A 20,512-nucleotide genomic window follows, 5' to 3' on the forward strand; every position below is an offset into this window, starting at 1 on the left:
TTACAAAATACAAAATAATATGTAAAAAAGTACTCCATTTGACCTCGAGCACCAGCACGTGACTGGAAATGAGCAATCGTATTGAAATAAAAACCGGACACGTACCGAGGCTTGGGGTCGACTGTGCCTGATGAAGTCTGCTGTGAAGCCGGCAAAACGTTGCCCGAGATCAGGTCTGCTGTCACTTTTTTGCTCAAATTAGCTGAGTCGATCTAGTTTTTTACTTTGGGTTCGAAGCGCCGCCGCCTTCTTTAAAAATGTGTAATCCCAACCATCCCAATCTTGTACTATATATATATATATATATATATATATATATATATATATATATATATATATATATATATATATATATATATATACATATATTGTTACGAATTTGGAATTCGATTGCACTCAACATACAGGTTCCTTTAGTCAGCTATGTCGATAAGTGCTTGTTCCCTAGATAGCTCACCTTCCATTGTTTAAATGTTCAGAAATCTATTCGATGCTCTGCGGATCGATTTAATAGTTAGGGAACGAACAATGGAGACATCCCTCCCCCTCTTCTGCGAAGAGCAAGAAGAACGCTGCCGTCCTGTGACTCATGATGTCAACAACTCTCTCCCACCCGTGGCTGAGCGGGGGATGGATCACGAGGGCATGAGTCATGAGTCGCGCCGGGAGAGGGGGGAGGGCGGGAGAAGGATAAGAGGATATTTTCTTTGTTCGTGTTTGGGAGTTGGAGTAGTAAGCTTTTTGCTTCGGCAGTGAGTAGTCGTTCAGCAGACCGTCAGGTCCTGCTTGGCTTGCGTTCGGGTTGAGGCCTTCGGAAGCATTTTGCTTCGGCTGGCTCAGTGAGCTTCGGCTGAGGCCTGGCTCGGGAGGAGGCTTTTTGCTTTGGTGGTTCCGTGAGCTTCGGCTTCTGCTTGGCTTGGGAGAGCTTTGTGCTTCGAGCTGCTTTGCTTGGAAGAGAGTTGAGCTGGTCGCTCGGCTCGAGCTGCGAGTGGTGGCTTCTTCTTCTTCTTCTTCTTCTTTCGTGGAGCTCTTTGTTCTCCATTTTGGGTCCTGGCTTGGTGCGACTCGTCGACCTTTTCTTGGAGGTGGTTCTTTGGGGGAAGCGGCGCATCGATGGGAAGGATCGGCCCCTCGTCTCACCAGCACGTGTTGAGAAGCGCGGGAGGATTCGCGGGAGCTCGGGAAGGATCGCAGCTCACGGCGATTGGATCCAGCTCGCTCTCGCTGGAGCCCAGGTCCGAACAACTTGAAGACCACACGAGGTGGAGAGGTTCGAGATAGGCTCTGGGTTTCAGCTCACCTGTCCTCCGAGCTGGAGCCCTTTATTAAAGGCCTCTGCCACCATTTCTTGGGTGTGTGTGTGCGTACGTGTGTCCGTGGGCCCATCTAATAAGTAGGAAATTGTTAAGTGCTTCGTGTGCTGCAAATGTTTGCATTGCATTTCGCATAGACGGTCGTAGTTCTTTTGTCGTGCTTTTGTTGCTGTATAATTGCATACGTGTTTTGCCTTGTTTAATTGTATACGTGCTTTATGATAATAAATGTCCTTGTGTGAATGTAAACCTGTTCGTTGCGTCCTCTTCCCTTAATTGAGCTGCCATCTTGCACTCGGAATATAGTTGGTTTTTAAATAGCCGCTAAAGTGATCGGGTCCAACGGAACTGCGCGATAATACCCCTCTCGGTTATTCCAAAAGGAAGCGAGCTGCTTAAGCGGCTCTTTTCCAAGCAGTCCCGTTGAGGTACAATCTCTCGGTAACCTACCCGCACAAATAATTAGGTAAATCGAAGATTTGGCCATCGGACCCTGTAGTGCGGGTAAAGTGCGGACAAGGTTGTGGTGTGGTTAAAAACACACCCGTGGCTGGTTTCCGGCATTGATCCGGAAAGCCGCGACTGGATTGTCCGTTCGGTGGGCGAAGCGACCGCTATTGGTTCGACGCGGTCGTTCGCACGCCGGCGGGCGGAAATCTACCACAAATATATATATATATATATATATATATATATATATATATATATATATATATATATATATATATATATATATATATATATATATATATATATATATATATATATATATATATATATATATATATATATATATTGTTACGGTTGTGGAAATTCACAGGATACCATTTAGGTCCTTCGATCAGTTATGTCGATCAGTACGTGTTCAGTTTAGATTTCCCTACCGAGGTCTAGAGGTAATTATATAGTGTAACAGGGTTGCGATCTTTGAGGTAGCTGTTTTTCTTTTGCTATCTTTATTTTGGACCAACTGCATTTTAACCACCACAACCACCTTTTCCACAACCGCCTTCGCAACACCCACCTCCACCACAACCGCAATCACAACAACCACCTCCACCACAACCGCCTTAACAACCACAACAGTGCGGCCTCTCGGAGCTCCTTCGGTCTCCCAAGCTCTGAGAAACATTAAAGGCTTACGAGCCCGGGCCTTTTCTTTTCTGGGGTTTTGAATGAACGTTGTGGCGCCATGTCTTTAAGTAGAACTGTTAAGTACATGTAAATAAATAATAACAGAACGGCTGTAGGCTTTGTTACTCGTGTTTTGGCCCATACGTGCATTGGTTGCAAACATGACTGCATGATTGTATACGTGCATTGCTTGTATATTTGCATGTGTAAATATATGCCATTGTTTAAATGTTAACCTGTTCGTTGCGTCCTCTTCCCTGAATTGAACTACCATTATTGAGTTTGGAATATAGCTGGCTTTTTAATAGCCGATAAAAGAATCTGATCCGGCGGGGCTTGGCGATATACACCGCTCAGCAAATCGCAAATGGAGCGAGCTGCTTCGCGGCTCGTTTCTAAGCAGGCCCCGTTAAGATACAGTCTCTCGGTCATCTGTCCGCGCAATTAATTAGGTAAATCGACCGTTCGGCGATCGGACCCTGCAGCGCGGGTAGAGTATTGACTAGGCTGTGGTGTGATTAAAGATACACCCATAGCTGGATTTCGGCGTTGATCCGAAAGCTGCGACTAGGTTTGTCCGTTCGGTGGGTGAGAGCGGCCGCCATTGGCTAGAAGCGGTCGCCCGCAAGCCGAGTGGGTGGTAACCACAACTATATATATATATATATATATATATATATATATATATATATATATATATATATATATATATATATATATATATATATATATATATATATATATATATATATATATATACATGTATATACACACACACACACACACACACACACACACACACACACACACACACACACACACACACACACACACACACACTGCTTGTTTATCCCTCTTCTGTAAGTAGCCCACTTCACTGAGTAGATTCGTTTTTCTCATTGACTCTGTGAAGTTGGCGTCTTACAGCAGTGGGGAAAAAGAAGTGCCAGATCATTGAAACACACATTTAGGTTCGCTGGTGCTGCAGATTTTATTTATTTATTTATTTTTGTCAACTCTTGCATATGATTTCTGGAAGTGTTTATTCTTGTTTGGATTTTCAGCTCATTGCATCAAAAGGGTTGTTTTATTGCACTTGTTTAATTGGTTGATTGTTCTTTGAATGATGTCTTCATTTTCATGTTATCTGGTGACTTCTTTTCATACAATGTCACATTGAGTTAGTAGCTTTTGGGCAGTCATTTTCTCTTGCTAAAACGATCAGTTTCTTCAGTGGCGCTTACAAATTCTGTTTTGTTTTGTTTTTCTTATCGTAGATTGTATATTATGCATCCCTTTTGGGTGGTGAAGTGGACTCCAATCCTCGGGACGAGGAAGAATCTGAGGAAGATGAGAATGATGGGGAGCCAACTGATAGCACTTTTCGTGAGCTGCTGGGGGCGGTTCCACGGGGAAAACGCCCGATGCCTTTTGAACCACTAGCGATAGAGGTTGGAGTGCAGCCAATTGATTGTCTCCACCCGCTTGTGCCACATGAAGACTTTATAAATGAACCACTTAATGACGTGCTCGAGATGGACAAGGACTTTACTTTCTTCAGGGTTGAACAGGAAAAGCGTTTCTCCTTTATGACGTGCCCCTTCATACTCAGTCCCGTGACCAAAAGCCTCGGTCTGTACTACGACAACCGCATCCGCATGTACAGCGAGCGGCGCATCACGGTGTTTCACTCGCTGGTCCAAGGTCAGCACCTGCACCCATACCTCCGCCTTAAGGTGCGAAGAGATCACGTTATTGATGATGCTCTTGTGCGGGTGAGTAGTTTCACTGTTTTTTATTTTGTTTGTCACTTTCCTTTTGAGTTGTTTCTTTTTTTTAAGCCTTGCCGTTTACATTGATGTTTGTGTACACAGTTGGAAATGATCGCTTTGGAGAATCCTACTGACTTGCGCAAACAGCTTTATGTCGAGTTTGAGGGTGAGCAGGGTGTGGATGAGGGTGGCGTTTCCAAAGAGTTCTTCCAGCTGGTTGTCGAAGAAATCTTTAACCGTGATATTGGTGAGCATTCTTATTAAATAATTCCATAAGACAAACTGCATGCGCTTGTGACCCGTAAATCAAATGGTTTGTATTGTCTTCCCTTTAAGCGACCATGCTATTTGGACCTCTATAAAGAGGTCCTTACCCCACTCACACAAAGTAAACAGCAGGTTAAGCAATTGGTTCTCTGTCTGTCTGTTTGTCCGTCCATCTGTCTGCAAACTTCAGTTTGTGATCAAGGAACCACTTTATTTCAATTGAACGTTATATTTTTGAAAGCGAATCGGAAAACAAACCTGTAACTTAATTGTACTTTGGCTCTGAATTTGTCAATTGTACATGTGCAGAGAGGAGTGAAATTTAAAAAAAAACTATCATCCGTTGAAGACAAAGTCTTCGATATCCCCTGCCATAGTAAATGAGGACAAGTAGCAAAAGGCACCAGTTCAATTTATTCTTGATGTGTGTACCAAATTTCATAAAGAAATAGTTAATAGTTTTGCAACTATGCTCTGGAAACGAAGGTTAACCTCAATTATTTCTTAATACCCAACTTGTTTCCATGGAAAGTGACAGAATTTTTTTGGGGGGAAATCTCTGAATATTTAAAGGCACCAGTTCACCACTTGCTTAATATGTGTACCAAATTTCCTAAATATATCTTCAGGGGATTTGTAGTTAAGCTCCGGAAACGAAATGTGACGGATGGAACCCATTTCTATATCCCCTACCAACTTTGTTGGTTGGTGGGGGATAATAATTTTTTTTTTTTTATCTACCCATCTTGGAGTAAAAATTGAAAATTGTTCCAAACAGAAAAGTTCCTGTTTCTAAGGACATCATAAAGAACAAAAACAGGCACAATAACTTTGGTAACGTGTTAAATAAGGTGGTGTATAAAACACTGCATCTACAATGCTAAACTTGTGGATTTTTTTTTTTAATACAACCTTTAAAATCATTTTATTTCATTTGAATTGTAAACTTGAACACTGCGTGGGGTATTGTGTTCTATAAACTCTCTAGTTTGCTTAGGCCTAAGTCACATTTGCCACGGCGGCTGTGGGGTCTACAAAATCTACGTTCACTAGCAATTATAGGGCGGCCGCAGTAGTTCCACGGTCACACAATGTAGCAGTCACATATGTTTTTATTTTTCGGGGAGCCGCACGGAATATTTATAAATTGTGGAGACTGAAAACGTGGAGGTGCCGTACGGTCTTTGATTTGATGTCGCACAGTGATCTTAGGGCGTTCCTGTGGCGGCCATAGAATTTTCAAGGCAGGTGCAAGGCGACCGCAGGGGGGCCCTAAGATGAACGTGCGGCCAGACGGACGGTAATGAGTGGGTTTTTTTTTTTTTTACCAGTTCTTTTGTTTCGGCTTGTCGAATTGCCACGGTAAACGTAGAAATGAAAAAAGTTATAACTCCGCGCTATAATTCCACGGCGACCCCTACGGCCTCTAAAATATAGCCAAACGGCGTAGGGCCACCCTGAGGCCACCGCAGAAACTCTGCGGCCGCCACACGTTTTTGTCAATTCAGAGGGCGTACGGCCGCCGTATCCTCGCCGTAGAGCAAATGTGACTTAGGCCTTCATGAATCCCATTCAGTAACACTTGAAGATGAAGCAAAATCCACTTGTTCTGTATTTGTGATGTTGTGTAATACTGTCGGACATCGTGTATTCACCGTCATAAAATGTTACCTGCTTTGATATTGGCATATTCGCTTTTTTTGCTTTTTTTTTTTAACACTTTTGGACTGGTCTCTGATATCCACCTCAGAAATTGGAAATCAACCAAAATCACAGTATTGCATAAAGAGATGTAAAAATGGATCCCTTAACTGCAGCCCAATTGATTAGCTTATTGTACTTTCAATAATCAACAAGGTCATGGAATCAATCATTGCAGCTGACATAAAATCATTCCTTTTCTCCAACAGCCTCATTTCAGATCACCAATTTGCATTCAGACCTAGTCACTCTACATTGGACATGCTGCTTCTACTCGCCCAACCCTCAATATCGGACATGAGGTTAGGGCCGTCTCTCTGGACATACCTCGAGCTCTTGATACAGTATGGTGTCCTGCTTTGCTCTCCAAATTGTCTGCCGATGGAATCGAAGGCCAACTCCACACTTGGATTTCTGAGTTCCTCCACTCTTGCAGTCAATGTGTGGCTCTCAATGGAATCCTTTTATCTCTTCTCCCTGTCTTGGCTGGATTACCCAAGGCAGTGTTCTCGACCCCATATTATTCCTAATCTTCATCAATAATCTCACTGACTCTAAAATCCTATTTATCTCTTTGCTAATGACTCCACTCTCTGCCGTGACAGCTCTCATCCTTCTGACAGACGGGCAGCAACCTCTCCCCTCTCTTTAGACCTTGACCAAGTCTCAAACTGGTCAAACACAATTTTGCTAATGTATCCATGTTGTCCACCATTTACATTCTTCCTTACCCCTCATCACTACCTGGTGCCTTGTTTGCCAGTCTCTGCCGACTTTCTCCCTCCACCCTGGTGTTGGTGTTTCCCATTTCTTCTGCTGTTTCCTTTGTTATATTGTGTCCTGATTTGTTCTGTGTAATTTCTGCTAAAATAATTTTTTATTATTATCTTCTTTTAAACAATACCCCGACATTCACGTCATTTTTCAGGAACTTATCCCCTGCAAAAAGTGGGGTCCGACAGTATATGAAAATTATTGTCTGTATAAATTTATGCCGAGCCTTTTCCATGATAAGGAGTTAAGTTTATGTATATTTCATTTTTCATTCAGCATTTCTGACCTTTTCATCATTATCGTCAAACATGTTTGTGTTTTTTATTAAAGGCATTCAACTTTGCAGCCAGCTTGGGAATCAAATCCAAACAAGAAAACAAACGCTCCTTCTGAGCTCTCCTGTCTCTGTAATCTAATGAGTGATCGATCGGTGTTTAACATCCAGCAATGATTATCATTATGATCTCCCTTTGTGATGTAATGCAAATCAACTTTTTACTTAATTTTTACCTCCACCCCCAAAGGTGAATGGCGGTTATGTTTTCACCCCTGTCCGTCTGTTTTTATTGATTTATTTGTTTGACTGTGAGCAGGATATCTCTAAAAAGTTATGCACAGATTCAGACGAAACTTGGTCGACAGGTTGGGTGTGTGCCAAGAACGAATTGATTAGATTTTGGTGAAGATCTGGATCTGAATCAGATAAAAAAAATTTTTACGTGATTCTTCACCATTGAGAGATGGGGCCAAAGCGATATAAAGCACGATATCTCAAAAAGTTGTGGAAGAGTTGTGACAAAATTTGGTGGAGAGTTGGTTCGGTGACGAGAACAAGTGATTAAATTTTGGCTCAGGTCCGGATGTAGATCCGGCCAATCAGTCGGATACAAAACTTACTGTTTGTTTAGCCTGGCGGAGGTATGCGCTCGATCAAGTGCCGTTCTCGTGCTTGTTTTCTTTCCTGCCACTGGGTGGAAAGACTAGTTTTACTAACACAATGGCCACACTTCACCCAAGGCTGAAGGTGCACAAATGCAAATACATTTTCCTCCTCTTTTTTATTTATTTTATTTTTGCACACTGCCAGGCATGTTCACTTTTGACGAAGCAACGCACCTCTTCTGGTTCAACCCATCATCTTTAGAAAATGAGGGCCAGTTTACGCTCATCGGTATTGTTCTTGGCCTGGCAATCTACAACAACTGCATTCTCGACATTCACTTTCCCATGGTTGTTTATCGAAAACTCATGGGTAAGAGAGGTTCCTTCCACGACCTTGTAGACTCTCACCCGGTGAGTTATTTTACTTTGTTTCTTTTTTGTTGTTTTTTTAAACATGTACATATATATACACCCACACTGTGTGTTTTAAATTTGTTTTTAAACCAAGAATGCTAAGAGGTGTGTGCTTACCGAGTGCAGCGAGGCTGCTCCTTAAAGAACTAGTTTATACAACCAGAAGCTTGTGGATATAACTGTTGGATTCATTAGAGTAAAATCCAGTGTTCGTTGAAAAATAATTAATTATTTTGATGTTATTTGCATTTCGACTATGGAAAATGTTAATTATTTTGTGATAACGAAATGCAGTTGCATTGCTTTGCATTTACAGCATTGAACCCCAATGATCTATCCAATTTGTACATAAACCTGTCAAATTACAAAATCTGATGTGCCAGACATCACCTCAATTATTAGCAAGGGTCTTGTAGCCAATAATTGTCGCAAACTTGCAGTTATTTCTCCTTTTGAACCAACTTGCTAAACAGAGCACGAATTTGGTTTCCATTCCAGGCCAGTCCAAGTTCCAACCCTGGGTATACAATTTTTCACGACAACGGTGGATTGACGCCCTTAACTTGATCATGTCAGCGTTCTCGCTCATAATGAATTCGAATGTAGTCAAAGCATTTAATAGACAAGGTCATGCTCTATTTGGCAAGCTTTCACCACTTGCTTTTCTGATTCAGGGTGCACTCCAACTTTGCTATCTCCACTGACGAGCTTTCTGCTTTGCAAGCTTTCACCACTTGAGCACCAGTGCAATGTTTATTTTATTTGATATCGTTGACTCTTTTTGAGGGTTGATATCCCTTTGTGTGGTCTACCGGGCCCAATCCTTTTATTGTATTTGCTTGTATTGAAGACTTGGTAATTTCTTTGATAATCCTGTCTTTCCCTTTGCTGAAAACGTTATTACTTATATTAGGAAATCTAAAGATTTCGTAAGTATATTGATGACTTCCGTTTCTGTTTGTTTGTTTGTGTGTTTGTGTGTTTGTTTGTAGGCACGATAACTCGAGAACGGTAGAAGCTACCAATGTCAAATTACACCACCTGATTCAGGAGGGTGATTGCTAGTGCTGATTACATTTTGGTCAAAATCGGTCAAAGGTCAAGGTCACAGTGATGTCAAACATCCAAAAAATGATAACTCGAGAACAGAAGAAGCTATCAATGTCAAATTACACCACGTGATTCAGGAGGGTGATGGCTAGTGCTGATTAGATTTTGGTCAAAAACGGTCAAAGGTCAAGGTCACAGTGAAGTCAAACATCCAAAACATTCGATTTTTGATGGTTTGGTACAGAATCATCGTAGAAACTTCTGGTTTGTTTCGCTACCTTCTCAAGAGACAGCTTTTATTAGACAAGGTCAGAGGTCAAGTTGACGATTTCGTAAGTACCAGTCTATGACTGCTTGTTTGTTTGTTACTTACGAAATCTAAAGATTTCATAAGTATATTGATGCCTTCCGTTTCTGTTTGTTTGTTTGTTTGTTTGTTTGTTTGTAGGCACGATAACTCGAGAACGGAAGAAGCCACCAATGTCAAATTACACCACGTGATTCAGGAGGGTGATGGCTAGTGCTGATTAGATTTTGGTCAAAAACGGTCAAAGGTCAAGGTCACAGTGAGGTCAAACATCCAAAACATTCGATTTTTGATGGTTTGGTACAGAATCATCGTAGAAACTTCTGGTTTGTGTCGCTACCTTCTCAAGAGACAGCTTTTATTAGACAAGGTCAGAGGTCAAGTTGACGATTTCGTAAGTACCAGTCTATGACTGCTTGTTTGTTTGTTACTTACGAAATCTAAAGATTTCATAAGTATATTGATGCCTTCCGTTTCTGTTTGTTTGTTTGTTTGTTGGCACGATAACTCGAGAACGGAAGAAGCTACCAATGTCAAATTACACCACGTGATTCAGGAGGGTGATGGTTCGTGCTGATTAGATTTTGGTCAAAATCGGTCAAAGGTCAAGGTCACAGTGAGGTCAAATATTCGATTTTTGATGGTTTGGTACAGATAACTCGAACGGAAGAAGCTACCAATGTCAAATTACACCACGTGATTCAGGAGGGTGATGGCTTGTGCTGATTAGATTTTGGTCAAAATCGGTCAACGGTCAAGGTCACAGTGAGGTCAAATATTCGATTTTTGATGGTTTGGAACAGAATCATCGTAGAAACTTCTGGTTTGCGTCGCTACCTTCTCTCGAGACAGCTTTTATTAGACAAGGTCAGAGGTCAAGTTGACGATTTCATAAGTACCAGTCTATGACTGCTTGTTAAGGCCCAGTCACACCTTGACGTTTTAGCCAGCTTATGCCGATTTTTGGAAAATTTGTCTAAAACGCTGGTACACGTTGAATACGTTATGGGTAAGTTTTGATAACATTGAGGGCACGCTGAAAAACACTGCCATACGTCGTTGTACGCTGGCTTTAAACGTTGTACTTTTTGGTTGTCCTCAAATTTTCCATGCTTGAAATTTTAAGACTTATGCCAGCGTATGACCCACACCTTCCACATAACGCTGGCCATTAGTTGTAGGCACGTCACGCGATCGTTGACACGAGTCGACACGCGTTACTTGTAAGTTACTCATAAGTCGAAACACGTCGAGGTAATGTTTCGCGTACCCGAAACTTATTTCTAACCTATGAGTTACGTGTTGTACTCACGTTACGCGATCGGTGACGCACATCGACACACGTTACTTGTAAGGTGCTCATAAGTTGAAACACATCAAGGTAATGGTTAGCGTCAGTGTTCCAGACTCCCTGGTTTTTTATTTTTTATTTTTATTTTCTTTCTTCCTTCCTTCGGTCTGATGGTGATTTTGACACTTCGATTTCTAGTGCGGTTATAATATAATATAATTAATAGGCTGCCGCTCAACGATTTAAATCATAACCGTACTGTACACTGAACACCGCCACACCGTAGAAAAAAAAAACCCGGGAGTCTGGAACACTGACGCTAACCATTACCTTGACGTGTTTCGACTTATGAGTACATTTCAAGTAACGTGTGTCGATGTGTGTCAGCGGTCACATATCGTGCATACAACTTATTCCCATCGCATGTGGAGCGTGTCATACGGCAAGTACGTCGTAAAATTTTCAACATGTTTAAAATTACAAGACGTACTCCACTTACTACGACGTATGATAGCGTACTTTAGCGTTCTATTCACGCATACCAAACTTACCCATACCGTATTCGACGTGCGCCAGCGTTTTACACGCATTTTTCAGAGGTCGGCATACGCTGGCAAGATCGCCAAGGTGTGACTGCGATGTTGACAATTCCATTTCTCTGGCGGTTATGATTTGAATCGTTGTGCAGCAGCCTTTTCATAACCTACGCCACGTGATCGTCGGCAATGCGTGCAGCGCGCTATGCCGAAGTTAGACTATCGTTGGGCATAGGTTGTGAAGGCCGACAACAGGTTCAGCATTCGTTGGTATAAGTTATCTATAACACAACGAAACGTTCTGTGTCCATTACTAATACGTTATGCATAAGACCAAGTCGTTATGAATATGTCCGAATCTTTAAAAAAAAAAAACATCAAAAGTTCAACGTAAGCCATCGTTTTTCATACATTTTAATACGTTGCCATTGCTGGCTAAAACGTCAAGGTGTGACTGGGCCTTTACTTACGAAATCTAAAGATTTCGTAAGTATATTGATGCCTTCCGTTTCTGTTTGTTACTTACGAATTCTAAAGATTTCGTAAGTATATTGATGACTTCCGTTTATGTTTGTTTGTTTGTTTGTTTGTTTGTTTGTAGGCATGATAACTCGAGAACAGAAGAATCTACCAATGTCAAAATACACCATGTGATTCAGGAGGGTGATGGCAAGTGCTGATTAGATTTTGGTCGAAATCGGTCAAAGGTCAAGGTCAGAGTGAGGTCAAATATCCGATTTTTGATGGTTTGGTACAGATAACTCGAACGGAAGAAGCTACCAATGTCAAATTACACCACGTGATTCAGGAGGGTGATGGCTAGTGCTGATTATATTTTGGTCAAAATCGGTCAAAGGTCAAAGTCACAGTGAGGTCAAACATCCAAAAAATGATAACTCGAGAACGGAAGAAGCTACCAATGTCAAATTACACCACGTGATTCAGGAGGGCGGTGGCTTGCACTGATTAGATTTTGGTCAAAATCAGTCAAAGGTCAAGGTGAGGTCAAACATCCAAAACATTCTATTTTTGATGGTTTGGTACAGAATCATCGTAGAAACTTCGAGTTTGCCTCGCTACCTTCTCTAGAGACAGCTTTTATTAGACAAGGTCAGAGGTCAAGTTGACGATTTCGTAACTACCAGTCTATGACTGCTTGTTTTTTTGTTTGTTTGTTTGTTTGTAGGCACGATAACTCGAGAACAGAAGAAGCTACCAATGTCAAATTACACCACGTGATTCAGGAGGGTGATGGCTAGTGCTGATTAGATTTTGGTCAAAGGTCAAGGTCACAGCAAGGTCAAATATTCGATTTTTGATGGTTTGGTACAGATAACTCGAGAACGGAAGAAGCTGCCAATGTCAAATTACACCACGTGATTCCGGAGGGTGGTGGCGAGCGCTGATTAGATTTTGGTCAAAATCGGCAAAGGTCAAGGTCACAGTGAGGTCAAACATCCAAAACATTCGATTTTTGATGGTTTGGTACAGAATCATCTTAGAAACTTCTGGTTTGCGTCGCTACGTTCTCTCGAGACAGCTTTTATTAGACAAGGTCAGTGGTCAAGTTGACGATTTCGTAAGTACCAGTCTATGACTGCTTGTTTGTTTGTTTGTAGGCACGATAACTCGAGAACGGAAGAAGCCACCAATGTCAAATTACACCATGTGATTCAGGAGAGTGATGGCTAGTGCTGATTATATTTTGGTCAAAATCGGTCAAAGGTCAAGGTCACAGTGAGGTCAAACATCCAAAACATTCGATTTTTGATGGTTTGGTACAGAATCATCGGAGAAACTTCTGGTTTGCGTCGCTACCTTCTCGAGAGACAGCTTTTATGAGACAAGGTCAGAGGTCAAGTTGACGATTTCGTAAGTACCAGTATTTGACTGCTTGTTTGTTTGTTTGGTGGCACGATAACTCGAGAACGGAAGAAGCGACCAATGGCAAATTACACCCCGTGATTCAGGAGGGTGATGGCTCGTGCTGATTAGATTTTGGTCAAAATCGGTCAAAGGTCAAGGTCACAGTATGGTCAAACATTCGATTTTTGATGATTTAGTACAGACAACTCGAGAACGGAAGAAGCTACCAATGTCAATTTACACCACATGATTCAGGAGGGTGATGGCTAGCGCTGATTAGATGTTGGTCAAAATCGGTCAAAGGTCAAGGTCACAGTGAGGTCAAACATCCAAAACATTCGATTTTTGATGGTTTGGTACAGAATCATCGTAGAAACTTCTGGTTTGCGTCGCTACCTTCTTGAGAGACAGCTTTTTTAGACAAGGTCAGAGGTCAAGTTGACGATTTCGTAAGTACCAGTCTATGACTGCTTGTTTGTTTGTTTGTAGGCAGGATAACTCGAGAACGGAAGAAGCTACCAATGTCAAATTACACCACGTGATTTGGGAGGGTGATGGCTCGCGCTGTTTAGATTTTGGTCAAAATCGGTCAAAGGTCAGAGTGAGGTCAAACATCCAAAATATTTGATTTTTGATGGTTTGGTGCAGAATCATCGTAGAAACTTCTGGTTTGCGTCGCTACCTTCTCTAGAGACAGCTTTTATTAGACAAGGTCAGAGGTCAAGTTGATGATTTCGTCAGTACCAGTCTATGACTGCTTGTTTATTAATTTATTTTCTATTTATTTTACTTGGTTGCACAATTTCCCACCGCACAATTCACAAACATTGGATCCAATTTTTTTTATTGGTTATATTGATAGCCCAGCTAATGGGGAGTGGGGGGTTGGGGGGTGGGTGGTCAAGTTCCTTGATGAGCCTCAGAATTGTATATTTTTAACAAAGAAATCTTCTTTGGTCATCTTGTATGAAACTCTTGCTTGTCTTCACTGCCTCTTGTGTTTTTATCTTTCACAACTTTTTGTTTTAGTTGCCTTTCTCAGTGTTTATTTATTTTTAATATAAATCTGCCGTTGCTTGAAGGTCACTTGCTGCAACAGGTTGAGTCCATGTCTTGCAGACGTTGTACCGGAGTCTACATTACCTTTTGCACTATCAAGGCAATGTTGAAGAGGACATTATGGCAACATTTCGCATTTCGACCCTTGACATGTTTGGCACACCAGTTTCCTACGATCTACAAGAAAATGCAGACCAGGTCCCAGTCAACAATTGGAACCGCCAGGTTTGCTCGGTTCCATCATCTCGTGTTTTTTTGTTTGTTTTTGTTTTTTTGTCGGACTCATCTTTAATACTTTCTCAAGATTTTAGTTTTATCAGCTTCTCATCCACCTCAGTCTCCATACGTCAACCTCTCCTCTGTCCTGGTCTCCAGGTCTCCATCTCTGTACCTCCTCCTGTTCATGACCCACGTCTCCTTCCACCTCCCTGTCCGTCTTTGTCCATATATTTCCCCCTCATTTTCTCCCCCATGTCCTGTTGATTGAGTAATGTAAATTTTTGGGGTTTAAAAAAAAAAATTAAAATCTTCCTGATATTGTGACTTTAACATCAACTTCACTGTTCCTCGTCCCTTGCAGGAGTTTGTGGATCTCTATGCAAACTATATCCTCAACACATCAGTGGAGAAACAGTTTCGAGCATTTCGACATGGTTTCCATATGGTGACAAGCGAATCGCCCCTCAAGATGCTTTTCAGACCCGAGGAGATAGAGTTGCTTGTTTGTGGGAGCAAGGTAAGATTAGGAGGGCACTCGGTAGAGCACATACCTCCTCCACGTAATGCCTGATCCATGAGAACATATCGGGCCCAATATATTTTTGAAATATCATGCTATACAGTACTACTGTATATCGTTTTGGCCATATCTCTCAATGGTGAAGAATCGCTTTTAAAACTATTGTCGTCGGATCCGGATCTTCACCAAAATATAATCAGTTCGTCCTTGTCACACAGCGAAACTGTCCAGAAAACTTCATCTGGATCCGTCCAACTTTTTGAGATATCCTGTACACAAACAGACAATCGCAAACAAACAAACAAACAAATGGGTGAAAACATAACCACCTTCACCTTTGGTGGTGGAGGTAATAATGTTGCACTCTGTGTATTCTTTCTGCTCTCCCTCCCCCATTCTCTCCACCCTCCTTCCCTTTCCCTAATTCTCTCCACCCTTCCTCCCTCCATCCCCATTCTGTCCACCCTCCCTCCCTCCCTCCTACTCTCCCCCACCCCATTCACTGCACCCTCCCCCTCCCATTCACTGCACCCTACCCCCTCCCATTCACTGCACCCTACCCCCTCCCATTCACTGCACCCTCCCCCCTCCCATTCACTCTTCCCTCCCCCAATTCTCTCCACCCTCCCACCACTCCCCCCCCCAATTAAACTTCCTGCAATTGCACAGTAAAACTACCAACTGTATATACGGGTTGGCACACAAACTGTAGGGCGCTCAGCAAGTGGTTTAAGCACTCCAATTAATTGTTGATAAGGAATGGCTAGCTTGGCAAGCGGTAGTAAGCAAATTGGTAATGGCACATCCTCGCAAAAAAATGACCGCTGATTTCTTAACATTTTCAAACTACTACTGTTGCCAGAGGTCTGCAGTGCTCATTGATTGCTTCAAGTCTTCGTAAAATGCGTTGACAATTGACCGGTATCGTTCTTGATTGATGGAAACCGTTCTTCCGTTTAGGTCTTCGGCAATTGACCGGTATCGTTCTTGATTGATGGAAACCGTTCTTCCATTTAGGTCTTCAAGCCATTCTGGCCCAAACACACCTCTGTAGCTGACAGCCACAAAAGCAGTGACTTTCCGACCTTTAAGCGACTTCTCTTCAACCTCATCTGGACGTTGACTTCCCCAGAAAATGTTGTGTAAATTGACAGCACCATTACCGTGAAAGTGTGCCTCGTCACTTCACCACACCGCGAATCCAGTTTGGGTTTTCCTCCATCTTCTGCCACAGCATCTCTCACATAGCAGCTCGTGCTGCTTTATCCCCATCAGTCAATTCATGGGCTGTTGTGATGTAATAAGGAAAGAGGTTTAAATCTTGTTTCATTATTCTTCTGATACTGCTGGGAGTGAGACCCAGTACAGCCGATCTTTGTCGATGCGATTTCTTCAGACCTTGCATGACTGACTCACAAACTCCTTCCATGTTTCTTTCACACCATACACTTCTTGGGTGACTGGACCTTCTCTTGTTGATGTTGAGTATTGTCCCTTCACTTTTGAACTTTTTCACAAGTTTCCAAATGGCTGGCTTGCTTGGCTTGTTTCTGGGATGCACTCCATATTCAGTACAGAACCTCATCTGGACAGAAGCAATTGATTTGGTCTCAAAATACCACTTGACAATGTTTACTCTTTGCTCCGTAGAAAACATCATTTTTTTCTGTAGAATACTTTGGTTATGCTTGAATGACTTCTCCAAATATCATTGATCACTCCTGCAAAACAAAAAATTAAGGTAATGACGAAAAGTACAAAGGTCATTTGAAGCGGTTAACCTTTTATCGACACACCCCATATAATGCATGAAATCGCTCGAAGCTCCAAATTTGTAAACTATAGCACTTACAAAAGCGATGTATACAGCGACACATAGCTACGAAGATGAGGTATCCGATGATCTCGGTGAGGAAAGTGGGGGGCGGGGGGACAACATTTTGAGCGCTTAATCGTGAATAAAGCATTGCAGCCCGTTCTAACTCAAGGCATTGTGAAGCAGGTCGAAACAAAATGGCGAATTAAGACCCCAGCAAGGTAACAGAGGATGCACCTTCAGTCCCCATCGAGAGCAAGGTGTGCGAGGATGCGCCTGATAAATGATATAATTAAATAATGTCGTTAATTATCTTCAAAAGGGGTGTTTTAATTGACCCAAACACCCAATTTTCACTCTTGCACTTCCTTGGAGTCCCCTTAGTATGCATGCAATGTTTCAGGCTGCTCGGTTTCATGGTTTTTGAGTTGTGGAGGAGACACACACATACACAAATTGACTGAGTGATTGACACACTGACATTTATTAGTATAGATTTTTAGTTTTGATCTCATTGCATTTATACAATGGTTGCCTTTCATTAATACTGTGTGAAGAACGACTCATTTTTCTTAAGCTTCAGTGTTTTGGTTCTCATGCAAGTTTGTCATTTTGTAACATTTTCATGTTGGAGTTTTTGTTATTTGTTTGTTTGTTTGTTCTTATTTTCCAGGTCCTCGATTTTCACGCCTTGCAAGAAGCTACAGAGTACGATGGAGGCTTCAGCAAAACTTCTCGGATAATAAAGTGAGCGGACATGTTCATTTTGATCTTGTTGAACGTATCAAAGCTTGTCGTATTGAGAATTAACCAGAGTTGGCGTCAAAACCACCCAATGCTTGCCTGTTTATACATTTATCGTTTTTAAAAGACTAGTCTAATAATTAATATTTTTTTTATGAAGCATTGCATTGAAGTATAATTTTAAAGCAATATATGTATTTGTATATTGTAATCAGTAACAAGAGTGCAAGTGAGCACAATATATGCCCGAACAAGAAGGTATATACAGAATTGTGCTACTACATGGAAAACAGCATCCTGGTTGCCATGGCAACCACTTTAGATGACGAATGTATGTCGCGACACCCTCTCCACAGTCTGTACCTATGTACCAAATATGAAACGTGAAAGTTGAAAACTTTGGGAGTTTGAGTGCGGACAGGAACGGATGGAAAACAGCATCCTGGCTGCCATGGCAACCACTTTAGATGACGAACGTATGTCATGACACACCGTCTCCACAGTCTGTACCTATGTACCAAATATGAAACGTGAAAGTTGAAAACTTTGGGAGTTAGAGTGCAAACAGGAACGGATGGACGGACGACTGGTATCACATAATACGCCCAGATATATATATATATATATATATATATATATATATATATATATATATATATATATATATATATATATATATATATATATATATATATATATATATATATATATATATATATATATATCGGGCATATAAAAAATAGTGTGGTAGATAAAAACAATAGAAAGGAAAAAATATCTTGCACCAAAAACTTTAACATTTTCACGCCGACGCTCACGCCGTGGATATCGCTATAGCTCTCTGTTCTTCGAACAGGCGAGCTAAAAATGAAGATAGCTGCAAAGACAAGACAAATAAACAGGGCAAGATGATTGCACACATGGGAGCAAGTTAATGAACAGTTAGTCGAGCATTGGAGATCGAAGAATAACATGATCATTTGGGAGAGTTTTAATTTGTTCTGTGAAGTTTGACCACTGAACACGTTTTGTCTTTTTGTAGAGAATTTTGGGAGACTGTCCATGAGTTCACCGAAGACCAGAAGTGCTTGTTGTTGCAGTTCACCACGGGCACCGATCGAGCACCCGTCGGGGGCCTTGGAAAGCTCAAAATGATCATCGCCAAGAACGGGCCTGACTCAGACAGGTAAGTTGGTTATTAACAGATTGCTTGGATGCTTGGAGCAGACGTAAAACACTTTTGTTTTGTAATCCAGGTTATATGGAAATACTGTATTTGAAGATGGAATTTGCACCGAGGAAGTTAACTTCCAAAAATTGTTGACAGCTGCTCTTTACTGTGGCAATAGTTTAACCAGTTTTGTTCAACTTGAGCATTTTCTCACTTCTGCTGGTTTGTTTTAAAATCTATATCCATGGGCATTAATCCCTATTGAGAAGTGGGGTGGTGGTGGGGGGGGGGTGGGGGGACATGCAACTGCATAGCTTGAACCAAATATGGTGTGGGCTCCGAGGCTCTTAGGCCCCGGAAAATGTATGATTCTGAGCACTTTATGGTTGTTTGTGCTACGTTTATTGGGAAAATTGTTTTGAAGTGGCTATTCGAAGATGATTATTTTATTTTAATTTTTTTTGCCATTCTCATTCATTTGATGGAAACTCCAAAATGGTGACTGATTTGAAGTGATCAAACTTCAAATTGAATTGGCAATATACAAATTAGGCCAGGCTTTTTGAATTCTTGATTGAAACTGTCCACATTTATCTGGCAATGAAATTCTGACAATAAAACGTACATGTTCTACACGTAACCAACCTTAAAACTTCCCGAAAACACGATGGTGAGTGTTAGCTGATCTTTTCATGAATTCCTCAGCAACGGTTTGCAGGTTGAGTACTGCCAGTCGGTTTCGGTGTAAATGGCAAACCATTAGGTAGTTTAGCTGCTGTTGTGGCATCGTGTTGCGCAGGCATGTCTCAATATGTCTTGGTGCACTAAATGACCGCTCTGCCTCACGTGAACTCACTGGGGAGACGAAAAGAAGTCTTTCCACTTGAGGGAACGTGTTGTGGACTTCTGGGACCAAGCCGATGAAAATCTGCTGATATTCTTCTCAGGAGACCCAGTAAATTGCTCATGGAAAAACTCAACTTCCTGTTCCCTGTTCTCGGTCAGTTCTGCATTATGCTGTATGATTCCCGGCTGAGGTGATCCAGTGAGCACTATTAAGCCCAAGCCCCTTTATTTCATCAGGTCGGTGGAGACAGTGCTGGATTAACCATTAGGCAGACAAGGCATGTGCCTTCGGGCCAGCCAAAAATTTGGGCCAAAAATTCTTTTCACATTAAATATTTGTCTTTTTTTTGTATTAAATATTTTGTTCTTGAATCAGTTCATCTTTTGTCTGGGGTCCATTTCCATGAGCCCGAGATGTAATTTAAATTTTTCAGGCCATTCTCTAAAATTTCAAAATGTGCCTTAGGGCCAGCCGAGGCTTATTCCGGCACTGGGTTGAGATAAAGTATTCCTTAAAGTTTGCTGACTCATTGTCTGTGACCTTGAATAAATCGATCCTGTAGAATTCCTCTGCAAAGTTTGCAGTGGATTGTTGTGTCTCTGTGTCGTCATTTCTCTGGGAGCTTGTGCCTCCGTGGTACAGTCATGGGTTCCAGTTGGCACTGCTCGTTGTTTATGCCTCCACTGACTAAGTCGCTGGAAGAATTATGTTTTGGGGTTGTCCCATACTTACTTGCGTTTGTCCGTCAGTGCTAACTTTCTGTTTTCTCTGCAACCACTTATCTGATTGACACGAAATTTTCACCACAGGTGCGACCGCTCATGTAGAA

At 41.7% G+C, this 20,512-nt stretch overlaps 1 protein-coding gene across 2 annotated transcripts in view; it reads left to right on the forward strand.

Moving 5' to 3' along the window:
* The first annotated feature begins 3,704 nt into the window (after window positions 1-3,704).
* Window positions 3,705-20,512, forward strand: part of LOC147014151 (ubiquitin-protein ligase E3A-like) — a 31,913-nt gene continuing 15,105 nt past the window's right edge. Inside the window, exons 1-8 of one of the 2 annotated variants that reach the window (XM_085851854.1) lie at window positions 3,705-4,222; window positions 4,322-4,466; window positions 8,049-8,254; window positions 14,427-14,591; window positions 14,947-15,102; window positions 17,595-17,668; window positions 18,708-18,851; window positions 19,636-20,217. In XM_085851854.1, the coding sequence (XP_085707980.1) occupies window positions 3,872-4,222; window positions 4,322-4,466; window positions 8,049-8,254; window positions 14,427-14,591; window positions 14,947-15,102; window positions 17,595-17,668; window positions 18,708-18,851; window positions 19,636-19,723 (1,329 nt within the window). In that variant the 5' untranslated portion in view covers window positions 3,705-3,871 and the 3' untranslated portion in view covers window positions 19,724-20,217. Of the gene's footprint in view, window positions 4,223-4,321; window positions 4,467-8,048; window positions 8,255-14,426; window positions 14,592-14,946; window positions 15,103-17,594; window positions 17,669-18,707; window positions 18,852-19,635; window positions 20,218-20,512 lie in introns of those variants that run through there. The other variant, XM_085851853.1, reaches the window with a different exon arrangement.

The sequence above is a fragment of the Eptatretus burgeri genome, chromosome 13 (assembly GCF_056783735.1).
Source record: "Eptatretus burgeri isolate ZD-2024b chromosome 13, Ebu_testis_v1, whole genome shotgun sequence".
In the NCBI taxonomy this organism is placed as follows: Eukaryota; Metazoa; Chordata; class Myxini; order Myxiniformes; family Myxinidae; genus Eptatretus; species Eptatretus burgeri.